At 53.4% G+C, this 25,702-nt stretch overlaps 9 protein-coding genes across 9 annotated transcripts; 7 read left to right on the forward strand and 2 right to left on the reverse strand.

Moving 5' to 3' along the window:
- Positions 1-236: 236 nt before the first annotated feature.
- On the forward strand, positions 237-4,817 carry A1O7_10135 (uncharacterized protein; the record flags this gene model as incomplete). The annotated part of the gene is made up of 2 exons (XM_007764119.1): positions 237-502; positions 557-4,817. 2 exons carry the CDS (start codon positions 237-239, stop codon positions 4,815-4,817), a joined length of 4,527 nt encoding a protein of 1,508 aa, XP_007762309.1.
- A 2,057-nt stretch (positions 4,818-6,874) lies between these two features.
- Positions 6,875-9,396, forward strand: A1O7_10136 (uncharacterized protein; the record flags this gene model as incomplete). The annotated part of the gene is made up of 2 exons (XM_007764120.1): positions 6,875-7,096; positions 7,147-9,396. The coding sequence occupies 2 exons, from the start codon at positions 6,875-6,877 to the stop codon at positions 9,394-9,396; spliced, it is 2,472 nt and encodes an 823-aa protein (XP_007762310.1).
- Positions 9,397-10,862: 1,466 nt separating this feature from the next.
- A1O7_10137 (uncharacterized protein) lies at positions 10,863-12,290 on the reverse strand (the record flags this gene model as incomplete). The annotated part of the gene is made up of 2 exons (XM_007764121.1): positions 10,863-12,055; positions 12,107-12,290. The coding sequence occupies 2 exons, from the start codon at positions 12,288-12,290 to the stop codon at positions 10,863-10,865; spliced, it is 1,377 nt and encodes a 458-aa protein (XP_007762311.1).
- Positions 12,291-13,030: 740 nt separating this feature from the next.
- On the forward strand, positions 13,031-14,768 carry A1O7_10138 (cysteine desulfurase; the record flags this gene model as incomplete). Its single annotated transcript, XM_007764122.1, has 2 exons — positions 13,031-14,143; positions 14,346-14,768. The coding sequence occupies 2 exons, from the start codon at positions 13,031-13,033 to the stop codon at positions 14,766-14,768; spliced, it is 1,536 nt and encodes a 511-aa protein (XP_007762312.1).
- Positions 14,769-14,923: 155 nt separating this feature from the next.
- A1O7_10139 (L-iditol 2-dehydrogenase) lies at positions 14,924-16,126 on the reverse strand (the record flags this gene model as incomplete). The annotated part of the gene is made up of 3 exons (XM_007764123.1): positions 14,924-15,889; positions 15,945-16,067; positions 16,115-16,126. 3 exons carry the CDS (start codon positions 16,124-16,126, stop codon positions 14,924-14,926), a joined length of 1,101 nt encoding a protein of 366 aa, XP_007762313.1.
- Positions 16,127-16,807: 681 nt separating this feature from the next.
- On the forward strand, positions 16,808-18,313 carry A1O7_10140 (uncharacterized protein; the record flags this gene model as incomplete). Its single annotated transcript, XM_007764124.1, has 1 exon — positions 16,808-18,313. One exon carries the CDS (start codon positions 16,808-16,810, stop codon positions 18,311-18,313), a length of 1,506 nt encoding a protein of 501 aa, XP_007762314.1.
- A 525-nt stretch (positions 18,314-18,838) lies between these two features.
- Positions 18,839-19,937, forward strand: A1O7_10141 (electron transfer flavoprotein alpha subunit; the record flags this gene model as incomplete). The annotated part of the gene is made up of 2 exons (XM_007764125.1): positions 18,839-19,310; positions 19,357-19,937. The coding sequence occupies 2 exons, from the start codon at positions 18,839-18,841 to the stop codon at positions 19,935-19,937; spliced, it is 1,053 nt and encodes a 350-aa protein (XP_007762315.1).
- Positions 19,938-21,959: 2,022 nt separating this feature from the next.
- A1O7_10142 (uncharacterized protein) lies at positions 21,960-22,181 on the forward strand (the record flags this gene model as incomplete). The annotated part of the gene is made up of 1 exon (XM_007764126.1): positions 21,960-22,181. One exon carries the CDS (start codon positions 21,960-21,962, stop codon positions 22,179-22,181), a length of 222 nt encoding a protein of 73 aa, XP_007762316.1.
- A 1,754-nt stretch (positions 22,182-23,935) lies between these two features.
- On the forward strand, positions 23,936-25,377 carry A1O7_10143 (uncharacterized protein; the record flags this gene model as incomplete). The annotated part of the gene is made up of 2 exons (XM_007764127.1): positions 23,936-24,189; positions 24,246-25,377. 2 exons carry the CDS (start codon positions 23,936-23,938, stop codon positions 25,375-25,377), a joined length of 1,386 nt encoding a protein of 461 aa, XP_007762317.1.
- Positions 25,378-25,702: the final 325 nt, after the last annotated feature.

A 25,702-nucleotide genomic window follows, 5' to 3' on the forward strand; every position in this document is an offset into this window, starting at 1 on the left:
GAACGTCGACAACCGAGGGGTGCTTATGTAAGGCATTCCACTGCACATGGACGATCCGCTAACCGTGAATGGCTAGAATAGGCCCGCTCCAGCACTCGGACAATCGGAGTAATTTTTCCCGGATCAGATAATTTCGAGATCATTTCGAAAGGCAGTGAATTTGCTTTCTGGCTGCATATATTCACTCGATCAGACGATGCGAGTGTTGAGGACGACACTTGCGAACGGCAATCACAATGGCGAGGGTGTCTTTCGAGGCAAGCATGGCCGACCTAGAGCGAATGCAGGGTTCCGCCGCAGTTGTTCTCGACGAGGCAGCCAAGATCCTCGGAATCGACCTGGAGAAGACCATCCGACGTAGCTTTGTCGAACCATTGTACAAGGCCACGTTCAGCTCACAGGGGTTCAAGGAGCAGTGGGTATTGCGCTGGCTGTTGAGGAAGCTGAAGCTGGGCGTACCAGACTGGAAATCCACAGGTGCCGGTGAAGATGCTCAGAGAAGGTGTGACATGTCTACGTCGAGGTTGGATTGCACGATCTCTAACAGCTTTCCCAGTTTCGCACCGAATGCAAAGTTCTGGTCGTTACTTCTCAGCTTGACGTGCGCAATTTCCAGTGATGTATGCTCCGAAATCCTCTTGGAGCGACACTTTTACGCAGCGCTCGCCGAATTGATCCGAGAAGTGCTTTTCCACCAAGGACACGGATCGACGACGGTTGACGCTTCAAACACCCATGAAGAGCATGAAGGTCCTCCAATCAAGAAAAGAAGACTTTCCCCGGCATCCGACCACCAGGCAAACGGTGCAGTTGCGCTCGACGTGACCCCCTGGATTGCTTTACAAGCCGTGTGTCGCTGCCTGGACCTCTTTGATTCCTCAACCTCAGAGGTCGCTGCGTCATCTCGTCAAGCTCCTGCATGGACTGGTGGCTTGCAGACCCAAGCTGCCTTGCTTGGGGTCTCGCTTGAGTTGGTCCTTTACATTGTACGACACGGCTCTAGAGTTCCAGACAATGACCTAGCTGCCGATATGCTTAGTACTGCGCTCTCCTTCTGGGAAAGCAATGTATCCGCCAGGAATTCGAAGGATGACGACCGGCAACAAGCTTTCGCCTCCCATTGCTTGATACCCTGTTTATCTCTCCTTGAATGTCTGGTCGATGCCCGCCTCGACCAGATATCCTTGATGGCTTCAAGGAATACACTGGAGCGCCTGATTGCGGTAAATATTGTCTTCCCTCTGCGCACAACATTTAGCGAGCAATTTACAAAGAAGTGGAGAGCCACTGCCGACACGCTCCTCTACGAACACATGGATACGTTACTTCAGGCCTACAACCGTCAGGCCTACCCCTTCCGGGGTGACTCTGAATTCTCGCAGGCGATAGCTGGATCATCCATGCAAAGGTCCTCGTGGATTGTCCTCGATGTGGCTGCGCGATCGCTTCCATTCATGGACCTTAGAAGGCGTCAGCAAGAACAACATCATCTTGACTCTTTGTTAATATGGCTGGTTCATGTTACCTGGCCTCAGGTCCCTCGTGTCACTTCGACAGGAGTCCTTCGCCAGCAGTTCGCGGAGGACCAAGGCGATTGGGTGCCTTCGTTGGAGCTTCTTCTCGATATCGCCCGGTCACGGAAGCTGCACATCTCATTGCCTGTCGTCAGCTACGTCCTTCAAGCCGTGCTGGCTACTGACTCTCACTCGGCACCCTGGTCGCTTCTGGTCAAAGTCATTCAACTGGACTCGACTATTTTAGTTCCGGATTCTACTTCGCCTGCTTCGAGGAACGTCCTCGGTCAAGTCGTGAGTAGAATAGAATCCGGCACTGTTACCAGAAGCGAGTACGACTTAGTGCGAGACCAGCTTGTTCTACCTTTGATGCGCGACTGTGCTCGGTCGAGGGGCTATGGTGTATTTGTTGAGACGTGGCAAAAATGCCTGGCAGACTCGATGCGCACTCGTTATACATCGAAACACAGTCTAGACGGAATTCCGACTGTGCTAGTGTGGGAAGACGATGATGTTTTTGATGAGTTCAAGACGCTCAGCGTCCTTCATGCACCACCAGTTCTGGCGTTGCGGATGCTGCAAGACGTGGTCGAATCCGTCAAGGGGCTTGGAGACAAAATCGGATCTACAAGTGAAGACTTCGCAAAGTTGGCTATCTTCTCGGCCCTTCTGGAGAGCACATATACCAGTAGTGAACAGCTAAGGCTCGCGAGGGATCAGCTGGCTTCTCTCTTACGCGGGGCAATAGATGTTCTGCGTCGAAAGACTGATTTTCAAGGCCAACGGTGGAGATTAAGAAAGCTTGTACGACTGCTTGTCGAGTTCACAGATTCTGAAGCGCTTCCTCCTGGAGTCGATTTTCTCTTGGAGTCCAGCTGCAACTTTGTCTCCTTGGACAGCGCCGTCTATTTCGATCCAGACCACACTCGAGCGCAGTCAGCGAAGTTTCTCGAGTGCCTCGAGTGCTTCTCTCTTGTTGTTGAGCTTGCTGCCAAATCACCACGTTACATGTCCAAGATGGAGGCAGAGATGCATCAGCTGCAAGAGAAAGCCGCTCAGATGACAAACAAATGGCATCTATGGAATGGACGCAACGTGGAGTGCTGCGACGTTGCGGAACTTATAACGGCATGCATTGGCAGGCTGTTGCAGAGATCCTCGATATTCTCAATGTACCCAGACGTATTCCGTCAGTTCATCGGCCACTGTGTCGAAGAAGTAACAACATTTCCGTCATCGAAGCTTGCTGACATATCTTCACCGAACGTGCTTGATCTCTACATGGCTGTGCTGCAAAATGATCAGGTCGTTCGTGCTCCACCTCTTCGAAAAGCCCTTTTGGAAGGCATCACTGCTGCGCTCCAATCAGGCGAAACTGATCTGAAGGTCTATAGAAGTGTTTTGGAGAGCCTGGGTATTGAGAAAATGGGCAGAGTGACGGTGGACAGACTCGCCAACGCAATGCGTGACCGACTGTTCCGAAGAACTGACAGTCCGACGTTGGATTCGATCTCAGAAGACATGAGTTATCTGATTTACCTGGACACTCTGTTTCCCGGAATCTTTATCAACACAAAGCATTTGGACGCATGGTGGGATTTGGCAGCTCGACAATTCGAGTTCAAACACGCAGGACACTCCCCACTTGCTGCGATGAAGGGAGCTAATCTGTCGAATACCTATCTCCTTGCTGTCGACATGCTGAATCAAGTGCTCCAGGCGATGTGGACACGAGCGACCCCTCTGCACAACACATCATCTTCCTCCGAACTCGTTTCCTGGATGATTAAGAAATTCGAGGATTCCGAGAAGCAGTCAATCTCAGCGGAGACTCTACCGTTCCCCTGCGTTCAAATGCTCTTGCTCTGCGCTTGTTGCTCCACAGGCACCGACAAAACCATTGTCCAAGATCAACAGCTTCAAGAGATGAAGAAATTCTACCTCAGAAGGACTATACACCATCTCGAACTGATGTCGCAAGAAGCATTGAGTCAGAACGCTATTTTCCTGTGGAAACTCGCTCTTGATGGTGTTGGCAGTCTCCCGGCTATCGAGACGAAAGAGACAATCCAGCAAGCGGCCGCCATCCTCATGGACAAGCTGAGGACGTACAACCATTCAAACGCGGACTGTCCCGATGCAAAGCTCAACGGTCAAGTAGGTCTGTCGATCCATCGCAAATGTCTCACCTTGGGAGTGCAATTCGAAGCTGGGCGTGTGCGGGAGGAAGTAAGCGAATGGCTACAAGAGCTCCTCTCTTGCGTCGACCACGCAGAAGTCTGGACGTATGCCACAATCAGTTCCCTTACGGCCAGCGCCGACCTCTTTACTCGCCGGATAGGAGCAGGAGAGTGGTCGTATCTGCTTCAAGTCCTTCGTCGAAAGAGCCAGGACGCTTCGTATCAGCCCATATGCACCGTCGTAGTGGCTTCAGTGCTTACCCATGTCAAGCCACAACACATTGCACAATATCCTTGGCTGGCTCAGGAACTTGCGGAAGTTGCATCTCTGCCCAATAATGCAGAGCAGCCACATGAAATGGGACTGGCTCTTGCCTTGGAAAATTGCAAACAAGTGCTTGAGCTTCACCCGGTCGTTATCAACCAATCGACCCTGGACCGATTACTGTCGTCTCTTCGCATCGTGGCCTCTGCTACAACCGAAACTGGACGTGCGAAGGACGCGATCAAGCTCGAGTCCACGCCCTCTGCGGGACAGATTTACGAACGACTCTGTGCCGTGGTCGGAGCTATACTTGGAAGACACCGCCGACGCCTCTCGGACCGTTACCACTTGTTGCTTCCTGCATTACAAGCTCTTTTACGATGTCTTTTCTGGCCCGGAAAGAAAGCCACTGAGAGTCAACGTAGCACCTCAGTGAAGACCCTGGTCACATTCGGCAAGACTTTGCCCGGATGGATGCGAGAATCGGGCGAACCTCTGCCACTTTCCTCGGCAGATCAATTATCGAGACTGTTGTCGTCGGTGTGCAATCCAACCGTATCAGCGGCACGTTCTTCCAACAAGCGCCGCAACGAGCTCAATGATGAGGTGAAGAAAGCACGGAAGTTGGCTGGCCAGCACATGCAGTATCTCGTCACGGAATATTGCAGATGCTTCCTAGACGGCCAGATAGCACCTGCGGTGAAGGATCAGCTGATGGCAGGCATGTATAGAGTCTTGGATGCGATCGACCGAGACATGATGAGGGCGATGAACGCTGGCATGGATCCGAGTACCAGGGCCGTCTTCAAGAATCTATATGATGACTACCACAGATATGGGAAGTGGGACAAGAGCTAGGCCATGAGTCCTGACTCCGGCGGACCTGGAATGTCATCTTATCCTATTGAAGATTCGCTTATCTAGTATGCACAGTGACCTATCAAGACCTGCTCTCGCTGAACATGCTCACCCCCGCCAAGGTCATGGCAAGGAAGTCGGCGAACCCGAAGCGAGCCCTTGATGGTTAGGCATTAGGTTTGCATTTGAGTTCGACCAGCTTAGCGACAGGATGCGGGTTCGAAGAGCCCAAGCCAAACACAAATCCAGAGACCTTCCGTGCCTTGCTAACTCGCCGCTATTTTCACCAACTGCAGCCCGCTGTCGTGCCCCGTCGTTGCAGGTGTCAATCAGACCTTGATTGAAGCTGCGTTGTAAAGGCCCCATTCGGCCGTGGCTCCTTTGCCCTCTGGCTTTACAGGGCCGAGTCTTTGCGAGACGTGTCAATGACGGCGTCGCCGGAACAAGTCACCCATGACTTGCAAGACACATGAGGCCATGTGTAGACTGTTTCTCTGAAGAACCACAGAAGTCGTGCTTTACCTGTTCTGGGCCATGTGCAGGCTTTTCTCCTGCAAGAACCAATTACACGACTTGGGATTTAATATCCCGGACTTTGCACATACCTTCCATAGTGGCAAGGCGCAGACACGATGCAATGTCTTCACGATAGCTGCGTCTGCTAAGCCAGAAAGCCTCTTTAGCCGGGTCCGAAGCTGCATGGAGACGCGTATTCCGCCAGTACTAGTTCGACTTGTTGCTTAAGCGAGCTGTACCGGACTTGATGTCCATCCGAGGACGACAACAGCTTTCACGAATCCCAGCGTGGAGCCATGCACTGAAGGTCGATTCACTGCCCCCTTGGAGGAGCAATAACCCTCATGACGCAGATTGGCAGCCTCACCTGGAAATGAATAAGCCAAGTGGCGCCATGCGACAGGGCGCGTCGAGTCCAGCCCTGCTGTCTCAGCCAGACACCTCATTCTTTGCGTAAAGCTCGGTCATGAATATCGTGGGATTGAGTTACTGAAGCTGCCGCCTGACGTTCCTTGGGACCCGGTTGGAAGCCAAAAGCCGATATAGCGGGGTAGCAACGGCATCCGAGTGCTCCAGTTGACACGCAATTCGAGGCGAAAGTTGCTCAGAAACCCGTCCAGGATGCACGGCAAGTCAACATGGTGCTAGTGGTTGTGGGCGAGGCGGGACATTACGAGACGTGCGGCCACACTGACTGTGCGTGCTCACCCAGGATATGCAAGATTGCCTTACGAGGCAGGCAAAAGATTCCCAGAATCCCAGCTTGTCTTGAGGCAGAGAGAGGCAGTGCAGTAGAATTCCTTGGGCACAGATGAGAAGAAGGAGGCTGAGCACACGAGTGTTGCACACTGGGGAACCAGCAAGGATTTATAACTCGTCCACGGTTCCCTGCTCCGAGCCTGGAGCAATGCTACAGGTAGATCAAGCGACGCTCACGCCCCGTCGCACCGCATCACGTGGCGGGTGACAGGTGCGCTGGTCGTGGCTGCAAGACGCAGCGAAGATGCCTGGCGTCTGTCCGGCTTGTCTGTCAGGCCTGGTGCAAGGGGCAGCCTGTGAGGTGTACCCGGTACATCGTACACAGCCGTGGCAGCAGACTAGCTACGACCGGGGTTCCTCGGACTTGCATAGACTTCGTCCTTGGCCCAGGCAGGCGATGAGGCTCAAAACGGGGGCCCTGCCATTCCCGCTCCTTGTCTGATCCTCCCTCCCCCTTGGTTTCTCTCCAACCACCTGGTCATCTTCATCGGTACCACCCGATTTTGAAAGTTACTCTACATGTCTGTCACAGACTAGCCTTGCCCCTTCATGGCTCCGCTTGCTTTCGAAGATGACCATGCGGCTCTGCTCGCTGGTCGGCTCGGTCGCTCCCTCCTCCCATGTTCCCTCGTGGCCAGCCTGACCTCTGTCACTCCGGATGGTAGAAACGAAGTCTATATGGGCTGCCCAGCCCTGCCTTGATTGCCTTTTGCTCATGGTGCACTGTGACAGCTCTTGCAATGGCCCTTCTGTGAACGCCTATACTTCGCTTCAACCATGCTATGTGCCATACCGGCCCGTCACGTTTCGGTCTGCTCGTCGACCGCAAGCCCCATCTCGTCTCGTTGTTGGGCATGTTCACTGGGCTTGAATTACTCCCCTTTGACGTCGTGTATCAGGTTGCTAAACGACTAGATATCCGCTCCTACGAGAGTCTTGCCAGGTCCTGCAAGCCGCTTTATCGCCATCTTCAGAATGAACACTCGGCCAGGATCGTCTTACAGGTCTGCTGTGCCGCCTTAATCGAGATCCCCATACTGACACGGAACGCCAGGCCACCTTCCCACGACATCCTTGGGTGCAGCTCGCGCAGTCACCGTCACACGCTGATCAGAGGCAGACCCTGGGTCGCATCCATCAGTGCCACTCTGCTTTACAACAAGCGTTGCCATACTCGGCCTCGATTATAGCATATGCCTCGACTTTCGCCTATAACGCGGGTATGCTGTGCTATACAGCAGGTGGCAACCTCCGGATTCTCAATTTCAATCATCAGAGAGCCACGGAGAAGGTGTTCGAGGGCCGTGTTCTTGTCAATCACATCGCCGTCACCCAACTGCAAGTGGGACTGCTAGATCTCGGCTCCCTCCACTCGATGGAAGTGCTAGGCTATGCTCATGACATAACGGTTCTGCACTGTGACTTTAGCGCGTTTGGCCAATATGTCTTCGCCATCGACGTGTCTGACAGCACGCCGGCGAGTGGCTCTCCGACCCATGGTCTGCATCCTCGTGTCCGTTTGTGCGCGCGCATCCGGTCAAACAACAAGCTCTTCGTGAGGCATTCGAAAAAGTACTTTGTCATGGGCTCTCACTCTGCGACTGGCAGCCATGGCCACCACGAATGGTTGTTGCAGGCCTTCCATCTCGACACGGCCGAGCCTGTCCACGCAGAACCGTTGCAGCTGCAGGGGTTTTACGGCTCCGAGATAGGCTCTACGGCATGTTTCACTATCCACCAGGACGATTTCTACGCCGTGACGAACCAAACGAGTCTGGAAAGCGAGGAGGTGGACTGGACAAGCTATTTCCACGTGGTCAAATTCCGGGTGGACGACCCACAGCCCGAGCTGATCATCAAGGTCATTTGGCGGCGACAACACCTCGAGGGACCTATCAACGACGCTTGGACGGACCTCGGATTTCAGATCGATCAACGCACTGGCGAGTTGTTGATCGTCGAGTGCAGAAAGGAGTGGGCCAACGGGGGTAGTAGGTCTATTCGAACTTACTACACGCAGTCCCTGGACCGGATCCGGCTCAAGGATCTCAAAGAAGGCATGCGCCATCCGCCGACGGAGGACCGCCTGATTAGCACTCTTGACGAGACCAGTAATAGCAGGTACGAGGACCCGGGGGTGCGGATCAACCGGTTCGTTCATCCGGAGTTTCCGGCCGTCAACGAGCAGACCGTCAAGGAGTACATTCGGGCCAAGACGAAATGGAATGGGTACAGCTTCAATACACAGTGTTTTGTCGACCTCGTAACGGACGAGTTCGTCCCCGAAGGGGATTGGCGGCCACGGCAACGCATCCGTCTCCGTGTGGTCAGCAGACAGGAGCTCAGTCCGCTCGTCCGGGATCAGAGGGCACTGTGTCCAACGGCTCTGATGATACGGCCGCGGATTAAAGACCGTGAGGACCAGGAGCTGGAGGACAGTGAGCGTATGTTCTCGCCCAGCAGCGTACATCTGTGGCCGCCGGATGATGCACCACAAGAGTTATTTGACGTTCTCTGCCCCGACGGCAGGGCTGGCGAGGTTAGAGCGATTCTCGGCGACGAAGGCATCATCTACATGGTCGGTCCGCCGCGGGAGCTTGGGTCATCTGAACGAGCTCTCGTCTTCATCTCATTCGATCCTACCTTCGGATTTACAGGCATGAGGCGGCTGGACGGCACGTTCGCGATGCCACAGCTAGAGAGGAAGCGGAAGACCGGCGGCATCGTCCATGCGCCACCGGCTGTCAAATATGATATCCCACGCCTGGGGAAAGAGGAATCCCAGCGGCTTGCGGGTCCAGGTCTAGCCGAACGACCCAAGCGGCTGAAGCTCGAGGGTGGAGCAGCACCAGCAACACCAGTGGAAGCATACAATCTTGGGCTCAGGCCGGACTCCAAAACCGATGACGCCCGAGGCCACGCCCATGCCCACGCTCGCTTGAACGCGACTCCGAGGCTTTCCACAGCCGTCGAGGACAGACCGGAGCCAAATCTTTCAATCCCGCCCCAAGGAGATGCCACAGCCCAGGCCCTGGGCCTTGATCCGCCATCATCATCTCCGCCCGAATCCGTCAACCAAATACAAAGATCCGATCGCTTCCCCGGACCAGTCGACCCGACGGACGCATCTGGCGATCAGCAGGACAACAGGCTTGACGAGGAGCATGGCAGAGGGAAAGACAAGGGGAAAGGAAAACGAAAGGCCAGAATACCTCCTTCAACACACGCACGCACAAGCACACGCACGACCTGGCGCGAGAATGCCGCGTACCTAGCGATCAACAAAGGCTTTTGGTTACGATGAGCGCTTTATGTACGCGTATGTCTTCGCGAGGACGGGGCTGCAAGAGAAGAGGGGAAAGGTGAACACAATGGCAGGGCACGAACGCAGCAAATAGGGAGAGGAAACGAAGCCGGAGATAGAAACAGCAGACCTGGCTTCCATCGTTCTGTTCATCATACCTTGCTATGGCTTGACTGTGAAGAGAGAGCGATAGAAACAACATATCTGGCTTCCATCGTTCCATCCATCATTCCTTGCCTTGCCTTGTATGTGGCTCTAGCTGTGGCATACATTGTATTTCCGGCCTCGACAGCCACGGTTAGTGATTCGTGATCCGTTAATTACGTGTTACAAGACTTTCGCGGCCGTCTTTCCTTCCACTCGCTAAACGTCACGATTCTATATTCTGCTGTATGCTATGTAATCCAGGGTGGTATTTCTTTTCAGTACTCACCAAGTCACGACGGAGTATGACCAAAGATATCGGTCCAGATACAGGTGCGGGATGCAGAGATATGTGGATATCTCAGGTAGTAAGTAGTCAGTGGTTCCATACCTAGGTACGATGAGTACCCTGTATCCCGGGTCGTGATCTACAGATATCGTATCTCGAGCAACGGTCGATATCGCGAGTCCTAGCTGGGCTCTTCACATACGACCGATGTATCGGGTGGTGGGCGGTATTTGGTATCTGGTATCTGGTATCTGGTATCTGGTATCTGGTATCCAGCATCTGGTACTGCGACTGTGGTACTCCGTGCAGGTTGGATACGAGGACCGCTATGGACACGCAATACATAATGAAAGCACTGTACTGTCCGAATGAAGGCAAGGCGATAAGATTTGCCATATATAATACATCTCTGATCGAAGAAAGGCATGGGAAAGCAGACGACTTCATCGCGGACACCGTATCTTGTGTGGACTGAACCAGTCAACCACCTCACCTACCTCATCTATAGTCCCCACGTGGAAGACGTCACCGTGGAGATGACACCTGGCACATGGACTGCTTGGGCTGGGCTGCATGGAATACCGGGTTCGAAAAATGTAAGACTGAGGCCGTGCGAAGTTCCGGGGCGGTTGCAAAGCAACAAAAGACTCAAGCCCAAGAGGTTGTGGGTTTATATAAACATCCTAACCATCTCATATAGGTACGTAATGTACTTCCCTTCCCGACCATATATTCTATCCAAAAGTCCCGCCGATGCCCTACCAGCAGTCCGATACCATGCGGGATCGTGGGTTTCAGCCGTGCTCACCGTCTACTTTCCACGGGCCGGACAGATCAGCTCTGCTCGGGGATCGTATCAACATCCAATAATTCGGGTCTTTCGAGCACCGTACCAGGCGTGGGTCCGTTCGTGGTCTGGCAGTCCTCTGTGCAGAAAATAACACGCTTGGAGGTATGCGCGTGGGCGACGTCAGGCGTATGTCGAGGGTTATGTGTCACATGTATGTCCAAGGTGCGTGCTCCGGCTTCTAATTCATGCGCACGTAGTTTCCTGTTTGGCCCCATCAGCCATTTGTGCAAAGACAAAAGCCCAATAGAGAATATAGGCATGCAAGCTCGACTTACCGGGAAATTGTCCTTGTCGCCCGTTGACCTTCCCCGTCCACCATTCGTTTTCGTTTGACGTCCTGTGCACGATCTCGATGACTTCCCCAGTAAGGAAACTGAGATCTCCCTCCGCCTGCGCTTCGTAGTCGTACAAAGCTGTACAAGTCTCGGCGGCCGGAATGCCGCTTAGACGGCTGGGTTTTGGCTTCGGTGGTGGAGGCTTTCCCTTGGCTGCAATCGCCGCGCCCAAGGCCGGGCTTCCGAGCGCAGGGCTACCAATAGCAGGGCTGTGGGGTGCACTTGCTGAACCGCTGGGAGAGTATGGCGGAGGTGGATTGGCAACGCCGTCCTCAGGGTTGGCCGTCCTCCGACTGCCGTATGGAGATTTCAGGCTGCTATTTGCCTCTGCCTCTTTGCCCTTAGAGCCGTAGGAGGCGTATTTTGAGACGCCACGGGGTTTCATTCCTCCCGCAGTCTTGAAATGGACGATTGAGAGAGCCTCTGCCCGTTCCTGGACATCGCCACGCTTCATTTCAAAGGCCTCTTCAATATCCAGAGTCAAGTTGAAGTAGCCGATGTTGATGCCTTGCATCTTTTCGTGGAGGGTGTAGAAGACGTTGAGTTGCATGTAATAGAACGACTGGAAGAGTGGGCGAATAAACTCGGCTTCTAGGGCGAAGAGTTTGGGTAGTTCGTCTTTCAGCAGGTTGTTGAAGTATTCGAAGTCCTGGGTGGCTTGTTCGACGTCATTTTCTGCTTTGAAAAGAGCCTTTTCGTCCTTCAGCGTTTTTTCCTTTTTATCTTGCAGCTTCTTCAGAGTCGTCCGGTGACGGTCGTAATCCAGCTGTTTGTGATCTCGCTTGGTGTTGACCTTGCGGATGACTTTGATGACCTCGAGCAATTGGTCGGCAGGTGCTATTACCCGCTGTTCGATCATTTCCAACTCAGGCTGTAGTGTTGCCTGCAACTCCCGCACGATGGCCTCATATTCTTCACAGGCTCGAATGCCTTCCGGATTGCCTTCGGGAATCAGGGAGTTCGGGTCTGAGACGCGCCCAGATATGGGTTTGTAAATCTCCTGAATGGCCTTTGAGAACTCGATTTGGTGGTTCAGCATGCCTATGACAGTCAGCCTGACAGTATGTTACCATTGTGTGGCCCATGCCATACCATTAATGGCCTCGAAGTACTTCTTCGACTCATCATGCAGCTTCTTAGTTTCCTTTTCGAGCTCTTGAAACCGTCGCTCTGCATCGATATAGACGGCGTCTTTCGTGTTCTCGCCAATATTGAAGCGCTGCTTGAACGATTGAGGCGCCCGGGTAATGCTCTTGCCTACACCTTTCAAACTCATACTGGCCAGATTGACTCTTCGCTCTCGGCCAGCTCGCGGTAACCTCGAAAATGCGCCGGAGGGTGGCGGAAGGAATGGTTACAGCGCAGAGGTACAGCTGTGTACACTGTGGATTTCCTGGTGCCTAAGCGGGAGAGACGGCGGTGGTGGAGGAATCGAGTAGAGGGGCCGTTTGCTCTCGGAGGATGCGGGACACTTTCGCTGGGCACGGCCTCGGCGACAACAAATCAATGACGCAGCACGTCTGCTGTGTGGCTGTGGGTAAGGAAGATGAAAGGCGGCTCAAGACACCTTGGTTTCTCTACTTTGTGAAGTCTCAACGAGAGGGGTGAAGACAGAATTGAAACCTGTGCAGAGGGTGCGACTGAAAGATACCTACAGGATGTGTCTATTGAAGCTGCATTGAGAGACTGCAGTTAAGGGCCAGGGGATGCCTGGGTGGCCCGGGTGATTGCTGACTGGGCGGTGCTTACCTATCCTGCAGTTTAACTACGTACCCTTGCTAGGTACAGTATGTACTTCGCACAGTAGCTTGTCTTACCGCATTTACTTGGAGGGCGCGGGTGCTTCGATGCCGAAGCCCGGACCCCAGTTCGGCTGGAAGGTCGCCCGAGCTCACTAATCTAATCAGATCGAATCACTCCATCTACAGTAATAGCTGTGGTTGTCACATTTTCATCATCCTCGCCTCACCATCGATTGCAACCCACGAGATTCAGCTGGCCTGAGATATATTCATAATGTCTGGTCCTGCTTCGTCTATGATGAGACAGGCATCGAGAGCCTGTGCTCGAAGGCTTACTTCATCACCATCTCTTCCTTCGTCGCATTTGCGAGCTGCTTCCATCGCAACTCCGCGTCGCCACTATGTCTCCGAGTCGAAGCCATCAAATGCCCAGGTCTCCGACATCGATGCAGCCATCAAAGCAGACCAGAAGAAATTTATTCAACAGAGCGGCAATGCTCCCTCAGACGTCAACGTCCCGGGAACCAATATGAGTGCCGACACAATGATGAGTCCATCTGCTGGGATTTTGAAGCAAGCCACAGTCATGGACCAGGGTACTCGTCCCATCTATCTCGATGCCCAGGCTACTACACCTGTCGACCCCAGAGTCCTCGACGCCATGCTACCCTTCCTTACTGGCCTGTACGGCAATCCCCATTCACGGACACATGCTTACGGGTGGGAGAGCGAGAAAGCTGCGGAACAGGCAAGAGAACATGTCGCCAAGCTCATTGGTGCTGATCCAAAAGAAATCATCTTCACCAGTGGCGCGACTGAAAGCAATAATATGAGCATCAAGGGCGTCGCCAGGTTTTTCGGCAGGTCAGGCAAGAAGAGACACATCATCACCAGCCAGACAGAGCATAAATGTGTCTTGGACAGCTGTCGCCACCTACAAGACGAGGGGTTTGAAGTCACATATCTTCCAGTCGACTCAAACGGCTTGATCAGCTTGCAGCAACTGGAAGAGGCCATTAGGCCTGAGACCGCCCTCGTCAGCATCATGACCGTCAACAACGAAATCGGCGTCATTCAGCCCATGAAAGAAATTGGCCAGCTTTGCCGGTCAAAGAAGGTATATTTCCACACCGACGGCGCCCAGGCTGTCGGCAAGATCCCTATTGATGTTAACGCCTGGAACGTGGATTTGATGTCAATTTCCAGCCATAAAATTTACGGCCCTAAGGGTATTGGTGCCTGCTACGTTAGAAGACGACCTCGCGTCAGAATCGACCCCATCATCAGTGGCGGAGGTCAGGAGCGAGGTCTCCGCAGTGGCACACTTGCTCCCCATCTGGTTGTCGGATTCGGAGAGGCGTGCCGCATTGCCAAAGAAGAGATGCCGGTAAGTCCTATTCTGCGTCTTCTCGAACGCTTTCTTTCATGATTATACGCTTTATTTAACATGCATGGCTTTCTGAGCATGTGGCTTCAAGGACGATGTCACAGCATTGATTATCATAGCAGGGGTTATGATTGGATCCGATTGTTCTTTGTCTTCCGAGGTTGTCTGCTTTAGAAATCTTGCTGACTTTGCAACTTTACAGTACGACACCAAGCGCATCAATGCTCTTTCTAAAAGACTCACCGATGGCCTGCTTTCCTTGGAGCATACCTCGATGAACGGCGACCCTGAGCGGCGTTATCCCGGCTGTGTCAACGTCTCCTTCGCCTACGTCGAAGGCGAGTCTCTTCTAATGGCGCTTAAAGACATCGCCCTGTCTTCCGGGAGTGCCTGTACATCTGCATCATTGGAGCCTAGCTATGTCCTTCGGGCTCTTGGAAACAGCGACGAAAGTGCCCACAGTAGCATCCGCTTCGGCATTGGGCGTTTCACCACGACCAGCGAGATCGACTATGTCTTGAAAGCCGTCAAGGAGCGGGTCACCTTCTTGAGAGAGCTCAGCCCGTTGTGGGAGCTTGTCCAAGAAGGAATTGACTTGAACACCATCGAATGGAGCCAGCATTGAAAACCTGCCTTCCTTCGTCATGCAGATTGTACACTATCAGCTTTATGTCGGGACGACCTTTCCAGCTGCATTTGCCATATTATGTCGACCGCTCGCTTGCGCAGTAATTGTCTGCGATGATTGCGAGGCGTGGAGCCGAGTCAAAGTTGTTGATATCACAAATGGCTAATTCTGGCGGGATCTCTATATCCATAGCCTCGAATCATATTCTTGATACCCCTCCCCTGTTTGGTTGCTTCCCACGCGTCTGTCGCTTGCTCAAATTCAAAAATATTCGAGATCAGCCTTTTGAGGGGGAAGTTTCCAGCTTCAAGGACATCCATGGCGACCTTGAAGTCTCCTTGGTTATACCTGAAAGCTCCGTGCATGTGCAACTCTTTCTCACTCATTGCCAAAATCGGGAAGTTGATCACTGGCTTTCCGAGCCCTGTTTGCACACAGTGGCCCCCGGGTCGGAGAACGTGTATGGCGGTGATGATGGAGCTTTCGGCTCCTGTGGCCTCGATCACGGCATCTGCTCCCAAGCCCAGTTCGTTTTCTCGTATCAACCGAGCTGCGTTCTCTTCCGGTGAAGCACTCGACTCTGGCTTGAACGTCGTCGACTTGCTGAACCCCTTTGCGAATTCCAGCTTGTGATCTAGGAGATCCACCGACACAATCTTCTTGGCTCCGAAGATTCGCGCAACCGCACCGCACATGAGACCAATCGTGCCAGCACCAAAGATCACCAGATTCTGGCCGGGTCTGAGTCCTATCATCCGCACCGCATGGGCTGCCACCGCAAGGGGCTCTGCCAGGACGCCTTCCTGCAGACTAACCCCTGGGGGCAACTTGTAGCAGAAGTCGGCTGGAATCTTGAAGAATCTCGTCAAGCATCCTGGCGTATCCGGAGGACAGGCCGCAAACTTCATTTCAGGGCAGAGGTTGTATAGCCCTTCCTTGCACCTGTCACATGCCCGACATGGTTGGCCGGGTTCGATCGCAACATTGTCGCCGGGCTTCAGATGTTTGATGGATGAGCCGACAGCGTAGATAACTCCTGAGCATTCATGGCCCATCACCAAGGGTTGTGACTCCGAGACAAATTTCCCATTGAGCCCGCCGTGATTCCAGAAATGGACCTGGAGGATATCAGTTTCACGTGCCGTGACGACAATACGAGGGCCCGCTACATACATCACTCCCACAGACTCCCACGAATTTGACTCTGACTATAGCATCGGTCGGATCAGTTATCTTTGGCTCTGGCGTGTCTTCAATCCGTGCCTTTCCAGGGCCATATAGAAAGACTGACGGGTTCTGCTTGGTCAGCTATTTGATCCTGTGGTCCGGAACGACTTGCATACTGATAAGGCCATAATGCTCGACCGCTGTTTCTTGTATTGTTGTGTGAGACACCCGCGAGATCTGACCAAGTCTTCTCACTCTTGGAAAACGCCATTCTTGCAGCACACCCGGCGTGTTATACATGGCTCAATCATATCAGTCCACGAAGCAAGGCCACATGGGAATCGAGATGCATCGGGCCAAGTTACGCCGGTTGGATGGGCGGGAAAGTCACCCAAAAAGGGTAGTCGGCCCTTCTCCCGCCGATGACCTTTCGCCTGATACAAGGAATACTCATTCATATTGAATTTCAGGAATCTCTTCTTGCCTTTGTGTCTGCGGAACCAACATGCGCAGCGAAAGCCCGGAAACTTCTGCTTCAGAGCATAGAAGCTCCACAGTGTGAGTGCCACTGTCGACCGTTGCCTACGTGCTCACTGACATAATGGTCTAGGTGCTACCTGTGTCGACAAAGGAAGACGAAATGTGACCGTCAACTGCCCAATTGCTCGTTCTGCGTCAAAGCCAAAGCGCGTTGCCAATATGTGACCAAAACGAAGAAGCGCGGTCTTCGAGCTGGCTATGTGACTCAACTGGAGAATCGCATAGGTATGTCATAGAGACCTCGATTTCCCGCTCACCTCGTCTAACTGTGCAAAGATGCCTTGGAGCGAGACGTCGAGAGGTTCAAGCATGAACGTAGAACGCCATTTATGGCAGCCCCAGAGGCACTCCTTAGCCCTACACTTGCTACTCCTGTTATGGCACAATCGACATCCATCTGCCCTTCCCCAGCTCAGGCCTCGGTCTCCCAGACTTCGCCAGTGTCCAGCCACCAGCGGGCGCATCAGGGTCACAGCCACCCACAGTCAGATGCCGCTGTTGCAGACTTGATGACCTTGCCACATGCCTACCTGCATACTTTGGTAGACCTTTGGTTCAAGGAGACCCAGCCATGGCTGCCCATCATGAGCCGGCAACATCTGCAAAGTGCGCTGGATGCCCTTCCAGTGCCTCTGACACATATCGATGATCTGGTCCTTAAGGCTGTTATTTCACTCCAATTGGCATATTCAAGTCAGGCTATCTGCCTGGGCTATCATGGTCGGCATCGACTCTCGCGATATCTCCGATCACAGGTGGTAGACGAAGCGTTCTCGAAGGCGTCGGTGAAATCTCTCCAAGCGCTCTTAGTAGTAGCTATCTTGGACTATGGGTCGGACAACGTGCCGAGCACCTTCAGTCTGATGTCCGTTTGTCGAAGGATCTGCGAAAACATCGGCTTATTCCGCAAACTGCTGAACCAGATGCAGACACAGAGTCCTGCTCAAGTCGGACCGCCTGCTATCGGGACAAACACTGGAGAAGAGCTTGCCGTCCCACTGACTTGGGCATCGCTTGCGGTCGATGCGGTTTCGACGTTGGGCATATCATGGCGAGATGTGTCAGCTGCCGTGATGGACCACCTGTCTAGCGTGGCATATGTATCGACGCCGGATCTCCGCGACTCGTTTCGGAGTCATATACACCTTTCGGCAATAGGACTACAACCTGTGCACAACTTCCTGTACGAACATGAGCAGGGGAGATACGACCAAGGCCACGGGCGCGCATTGGCTACATGCGACGAGATATACCACAACCTGATGAACTACGTTCGAGCTCAGCCGCCTAGCAGCTATACACTGCTGGCTGACGGCCTAATTGACTTTGACCCGAACCTTGTCCTCACCAGCATCCTTTCACATGCGAGCGTCATCATCCTGTATGCACGATTGGTTGAGGGTGAAGGGTCAACATGCAATGAGGTCCCCCTGCAGCGTTCGAGCCAGGCTTGCGGAGACATAGCAATGGCACTCCGCAGCATCAGCGACGCAGACCTCGAGCTTAACACGCCCTTACTGAGCACGATGCTCTTTCTCGCTGCGCGGTTCAAACTCATCATGTACCGCAAGATGAGTCAGCCCAGAGAGCCGATCTTCGACACGTTGATGCATGGGATCAGCATGAGCGGGCGGCGGTGGGCTTTAGCTCGGCGGCAGGATATTGTTCTGCGCGCTGCGATAGTGGAGGTTGATACAGGGGATGATTCGTCCTTGCCGACGGAGTTCTGGCAGATGAAGAAGAGTCACATAGATATCTCAGAGGTGTTGAAGGACTGGGTCGACAAAAGAAAGCAGTCGCTGTATGTCGGGGCGTTGAACGGGCCGTATGTCTAACTGCTATTAGCGATGTCTCGGTCGACGCATCACTGTGGAGGAAGGCCAATGTGAACAGTACAAGCGTGTCTCCAAGGGGTGCAGGAAAATCCAGGTGTGACTCAATTGGAGGACATGATGAATTCCAGAGGGGTCTGAGCAGAGACCCAGCTATATAGTTACGGATGCCTATGGAAACAATACGGTATCGTACAATTGGGGGTATGGCCCATTACAGCCCTTGGCACTGTCTGGCCAACCCTTCGGATAACCCTCCCAGTCACACAGGAAAATCCTCCAAATCACGTGTAAATGTTGGAGTGCTCACGTGAGTGCTTAACTCGGAACCACGGCCGGGATCGGAGCCGGCAGAAACTCGCATAAACTGGAAAACCCGAGGCTCAAGCTACGGCGAATTCCACCAACCGAAGACGTCAATACCGAATTCATGACCGTGGGACTCGATGCTTCTATTCAAACTGTGAGTTGCACGGTCTGCTCCTCTCCTTTTCCTCCATTTCCTGTGGAGAGCATCCAGCAGGCACGATGCTCCCAATAGCTCGACAATCAGCCCTACGGGCAGTACGTGCGCAGACGGCTCCGAGACCCCTCCTGACACCTGCGCAAGCGTCATTTCTCGCACGACTGCTCTCCACGCTCGCGATTCTGGAACAAAAGGACGGAAAACTCAACACCGGATCCTTGGGTGCAGTCACCGCGGGGGCCGAGCTCGGAGGCTCGGTGCACGGCTTCGTGGCCGGCAAAGCTGCAAAGACCATCGCTCAAGAAGCAGCTAAAATCAAAGGACTCGAGAAAGTGATTGCCGTGGAGAATGAAGCCTACGAGAGGGGTCTGCCGGAAAACTGGGCACCACTGCTGGTAGAAAACATCAAGAAAGGCGGATATTCACATGTCATTGCTTCACATTCGGCCTTTGGAAAGAGTTTATTACCGCGGGTTGCGGCCTTGTTGGACGTCCAACAGATCTCGGATGTGATGAATATCGAGGGCGAAGACAGTAGGTGCAGCGTTCTTATCCTCCTGCAACAGGCTAATCTGTGCAGCATTTGTCCGCCCCATTTACGCTGGTAACGCGATCCTCACTGTCAAATCCACCGACTCGACGAAACTCCTCACCGTACGCCAGACGTCCTTTGCCCCCACGGAGACAGAAGGTGGGTCCGCGGCCGTTGAAGACGGTGTCGACCCCAAAGCCGAGTCACCCACGGAATGGGTGTCGGAGAGCCTGGCCAAGTCTGACAGACCGGAACTCGCGTCAGCCGAGAAGGTCGTCTCGGGCGGACGAGGCTTGAAATCAAAAGAGGAGTTCGACCGGCTCATCCCTCCCTTGGCGGACGCGCTGGGCGCTGCAATCGGTGCCTCCCGCGCTGCGGTTGACAGCGGTTTTGCAGACAACAGTCTCCAAGTTGGGCAGACGGGCAAGAACGTGGCGCCTCAGTTATACCTCGCGGCCGGCATTTCGGGTGCGATTCAACATCTGGCGGGCATGAAGGACAGCAAGGTCATAGCGTGCATCAACAAGGATGCCGATGCGCCGATTTTCCAGGTCGCAGACGTGGGACTTGTGGGCGACTTGTTCGAGAAGGTGCCTGAGTTGACGGAAAAGCTGAAGTCACAATCATAGACATAACAGGCGTGGGCATTGCATGGGCTTGTGGTATGATATCATGGATCAAATGCGCATGAAATACTAGCTGCTGATATGACTGTAGGGACCTAACCTCCTCCTCCTCCTTCTTCTGCTGCGGATAAAAGTGTTTCATTGGCTTCGGGAAATCCTTTGCATTCGGAGGAGATTGATCAAGGTGTACACATTCAAATAGATCGATGCCTTGACATGCACAGTAAGAAGGGAATTGGTTGATTATACAAATACGAGCCCTCTCTCAAACACGGCCCTGTAAGGCCACGGTTCTTTCATCGCGAGGATCAGGATCAGGAACCCATCTAGTAGTCTGCAGTTCAGTCGCTCTGGATTTAAGAGTTGAAGGAGTCTTACTGAGTACCGTTTGGTCAGAAGACAGTGGACTGGCTAAACTCCCGAATGTGCTGCAGGTAGGTCTACTGCATATCTCCATCGCAAACATGGCATGCAACCTTCAAAAGAGGGCTTCCACGTGAGAAAGCGGACAAGCACGAAGGGTAGAAATTAAGAGACTTCCGCATGAAATGCTCCATACTCGTCAAGCGGTCAATCCTAGGTACTGACTCATGTTGAGCAAGTTGGTGCTAAATGCTCATCGGCTCTCAGTCGGATCCTAAAACTGTGTCGAGGTCGCAACACGAATACGAACGTCATCTTGACCATCCTCGAGTCAGGCAGCCACGAGGCCAAGGCACTTACTCCGTTAATCACGCAGACTACTTACTCTGTACAGTAAGTGAGTCAGACCATCCCACCTACCGAACAGAGCTTGACCGGTATGCTTGTATCCCGTATCCCTCAGCACGGCCTCGTGGCTCTTTAACCTCGACCCAGTATCCGCTCCCGACGCCCTCAGTGCCCTACTAGCTACTGTACGCCGGAACCAATGGCCGTGACGCTTTTCTACATACTTCCCTTCCAGTTGTACCTATCCTATCCTGCTGATCCCATCCGCCCTGCGACGTCGAGTGGGCACCTCTCTCGCGTTGACTAGACCGGTGTAGTGCATTGGAACTGCATTGGGTTGCGCTGCCCTGCATTGGACGTCGCTTTGGCGGTCGCTATCACCACGAACCCCAGTTGCTAGGGGAATCTCCCGTGCTCGTACTCGTACCCTGCCGCGAATGAGTCACAAGATACGCATTGAGCTCCTCGTGCATCCGCAGAGGAAAGAACCGTGCGAGCGCCAGATATACACACTCAGGGCAGAGTCACAGTTGCAAACTCCCATTGCCTACACTGTACGCGCCTTGCCGTTTCATTGGCCGCGGATATTCGCGACCAAACGCGGTGCCGTATATGGTGCTGCCTGGAAGTCGCTCGCGAAAGTATGCGTTCAGCCTGGAGTTCATTTCCCCACAGTGTTGAGTCGGAACATTTCAGCCAAGCGGGCCAGGCTTGTCCAAGGCCAAGTATTAGGCAAGCAGGAAACCAGACGAATCGGCACTGCTTGTATAAGCAAGCTCGCAATGCTTGAGTCGAAGTGGGGATCGAGGCCGAGGCCAAGGCCACCATCTAGTCGCTGTCCTGTCACTTGGTACCTACCATTTACAGTAAAGAGTGGCTAGTGGAGCTGGATCGAGGACTCAGAGTCCAGGGACGGTAAAGCAGAACAGGTTAGGTAGGTAAGGTGAGGTATATAACAGCCGTGGGAGCCTGGAATTGGAGGCTCAGATTCAGAACCAGGCTCGTTTGTCTTCCATTGAGAACGGATACAGCATCAAAACCAGATTCGAGCATCGCGCTGAACACAGAACACTGCATTCACCACGTCAGCAGTCGGGCCACCATTTACTTACTCCCTGCTGTCTACTTAGCTTCGTGCCACCCACGTGCGCTCGATATTCAGCACCTGAGGCTCCAAGAAGAGAATACTCCCAACATACCTGGATAGACCGGAACAGGGTACTCTGTACATCGCTCGATCTATCAACCCAGCACCATAACCAACACCAGCACACCTTACCTTGTCCCTTCCCGTTGACCTTCCAGTTTCACACGATGCCTTCAGCAAACGAGAAGTCAACCATGGTCGAGACGGCCTCCGTCCGCAGCACGTCAACCACCTCAAGCTTGAAGGCCCTTCTGCCACGCAAGAGCAGCAAGGACAGCAAGGACGCCAGCAAGAGCAAAACCCCGGCGGTCTCTCCTCGGGAGACGCCGGAGGAGAAAGCAATCCGAATGGAAGCCGTCGCCGGGTATATGGGTATGATGAGGTATTAGAGGTAGACCAGGGAAGCGAACACAACGGAGATATAAAGCACAGATCGGCAGATCGGGGTAAAGAAGACAGAGTGCGACATTGAGACATGACTAGACATGATAAGACAGGATACGTTCACATACAAAGTGCATGTTCGTCGGGCAGGCAAATTAGAGGCATCGGAACGCTGGGCGGTCTGATCTGTGTTTGACTTTCTGATTCAGGCCCATGTGCCATGCATGTGCTCCGGGATGAATATGTCTGGGTTGTCTTCTCGTTGTCAAGACACCCATGGCAACATTCTTACCATGGCGGGCTTGTTTTTCTGGTTGGGCATGCTGCCTACGAAGGCCGGCCAGGGGCATGATTATGATCGTGTGGGGGTGAATATACTGTATAGACTTCAGTACTTTTAACGAGATTATGACAAAACATTCGCCGAGTCGCCCGTACCCAGGCGACGGTCGTGAGCGGCATCGCCTGTCGCCGGGACCATTGAAGGATTCAATGTACACAGTACGTGCTGTGTACACGGTATTGGCGCGCTGCGGTGCGGTGCAGAATGACGGAGAGTGACCGGACAAGGAGTACCACAGTACAGTAATATCGAAGGAACAGACGCGTAAAACGTTCCAGTAAGCGCAGGCGGGTGACTGTCATCAAAATCTCCTTCAACTACATTACTTTGATCCTCGCAATCAATATAAGAGACGCCGTGGACCTCGACCCGTGTTGTCTGTCTCACTCGTGTCTTTCTCCTCCTCGAGGGTAAAGACATGTGAGGTTCAGAGTCTCATGCCAACGGCTCAAGCGCTTTTCGTCAGTCCAAGATGAAAGTATGGTCTATTGCCAGAATTCTCTACGATGAATGGAGAGGGAGGCCTCGATCGGCGCAACAGAACAGCAAAGGCTGGAGAAACATCACACAATACCAGGTCAAGAAAGACCATCCGTCCGCTCGATGGGAAAGTTTTTCGTCGCTCTTGCGCATGATAGTGCCAGGCGGACAGACAGCCTGTTTAACTCCGACAATCGTCCTGCATGGTCGGGCTCCTCATGCTGTTGAGGACAGTTGTTGGAAACTACTGTACGAGCTACGTACTATATGCATACAGAGAAGTTGTGCTGACAAGAGCCAGAAGTTGTGCTGACAAGAGCCAGAAGCTCGTCCCTACAGGCAACACACTTGTGCATCGCTCACGTCGGTTTTCATGATGAATGGCTATCAACGCAGAGGCCGAGATGCTGATACAGCAAAGACCGAGCAGGGCTTTTCGAGCGAGCCGAGCACTGGGCGCAACGCTTCGTACAACAGTTACAACAACGGACACGGATCAATCACGGACGTGGTTCTAGCTCCAATGAAACATGGCTGGTGTCGGTAGCTTGACGGCTGTCCCATCCAATGAGAGCCCAGATCCTGCTCATCTAGTCGATGGCGAAGCTTCGACGGTGGATATTGATCAGCCTAGCCCGTCAGTGGACTTCGCGCTTTCATAAAGCCGAAGCTCCTATGTACATCGAGGGTGGGGCTGGCCGGGTGCATTTTTGATCTTTATTCCGATCTCTTGATATATCCATTAAAGGAGATCTTTTTTGACTTGCCGGGTTACTTTCTTTCGCTGCTTTCTCTTGAACTTGTGTGTCGTGTCGAGAAGAGTGTTCCACTGGTGCAGTCCAGCAGCTTCAAGCCCGCGCTGTTTGTACGACACGGCGTATACTCATCGAACAAACCGCTTGTTGCCCTCGGCTCGACGCTCCACATACCGGCACCATGTCGGCAGATGTCGAGAAGCAACTGCCCCTGGAGAATGGACCCTCAACGGCCGCGAAGGGCAACGAGCTCAATACAGACACCAAAGAACCGTCGGCCGCGTCTACGGGACGGTCCTCTCTGGAACAAAATGTCGAAGTCGAGGCTCCCAAACCAGCGACGCCGTGGGCAGATCCCTCCTCGTTTCCTGATGGCGGTCGTCAAGCGTGGCTTACGGTTGCCGCTGCGAGTGCCTGCTTCTTCGTTTCCTGGGGGTACGTGGTTTCGCGCTCTGATAGTATTTTTCCGCCGAATGCTAACGTTGACCCAGGTGGATTAATTGTGTCGGAGTGTTCCAGGAGAGGTATATGAGCGTCGAGCTGAGACAGTACTCACCCAGCACGGTCGCCTGGATTCCTTCGGTGGAGACCTTCTTCATGCTTGCTACGGGCCCTGTGGCGGGATTCATCTTCGACAACTACGGCCCTACGAGACTTTTGATCGTGGGCAGTTTCATGCACGTCTTCGGGTTGATGATGGCATCCATCTCCAAGGAATACTACCAGTTCATGCTCAGCCAGGGTGTTTGTTCGGCCATCGGAGCATGTTGCATCTTCACACCAGCCGTCGCTTGTGTCTCGACGTGGTTTTACAAGAAACGGGGGATGGCTATCGGTATCACGGCCTCGGGCAGTTCTCTCGGTGGTGTGCTGTTCCCGATCATTGTCAGCCGGATGATCGAAAGGAACGGATTCCCCTGGGCTATGCGTACCTGTGCCTTTCTTATCTTCGGACTCTGCACCTTCGCCATCCTCACCCTCCGCGCACGCTTTCCACCACGACCCCGCCCTTGGAGTGTCATGGCGTTTGTGCGACCACTCAAAGAGACTCCGATGCTGTTGCTCACCATCGCGACATTCCTGTTCTACTGGGGAATGTTTCCTGTCTTTTCCTTCATCACGGCTGTCGCGGTCGGTCGTGGCATGTCTCTTGAGTTGGCACAGTACCTGGTCTCCATCCTCAACGCAGGCTCAGTCTTCGGTCGAACACTACCTGGTATCCTCGGTGACAAATTCGGGCGGTTCAACGTCATGACCGTGTTTTGTACGTTGGCGGGAATATTGATTCTGGCAGTCTGGATCCCGGCCGACACCAATGTAGGCCAACTTGTCTTTGCGCCCGTCTTCGGCTTCGCCTCCGGTGCTGCCATCGGACTGACGCCTGCCTTGATTGCGCAAGTTTCGCCGATCCAGGAGATCGGTGTGCGGACAGGAACGGTGTTTGGCGCGGGTTCGCTCGGAGCTCTGACAGGCTCGCCCATTGGTGGCGCGTTGATCACTCGCGACCACGGGGGATTCTTGTACCTCCAACTGTTTGGTGGCATAGTCTGTTTTGCTGGATGTGCCATGTTCGCCGTTGCTCGGGTATACCTCGTGGGTTTCGATCTGAAGAAGAAGGTGTAGGGACTGAATTTCACGGTGAGAGAGGATTTAGACACGGCAAGCATGCTGTATCATGTATTTGGTAGCAATAGAGACGACTTCCCAGGTGGGGTTGAATGAACGCATCCTAGACAGTGCGTTGATAGGGGCCGTGCAACATTATGACGCGAGGCGATTCGAGCAAACGTCGTCGCTTCTGGTTGTTCCGCATCTCTGCGTATGCATGGCAAGCAATGATGAGTCCAGACCATGGACATTTCCCTTCCTCCTCTTGCACGACCGGTATTGAGAATCTGGACGTGGTGCTCAAGGACGAGGGGATTTCGGGTAGCGCCAGCCTTACAAT

The sequence above is a fragment of the Cladophialophora yegresii genome, assembly GCF_000585515.1.
Source record: "Cladophialophora yegresii CBS 114405 chromosome Unknown aczIN-supercont1.7, whole genome shotgun sequence".
Classification (NCBI taxonomy): Eukaryota; Fungi; Ascomycota; class Eurotiomycetes; order Chaetothyriales; family Herpotrichiellaceae; genus Cladophialophora; species Cladophialophora yegresii.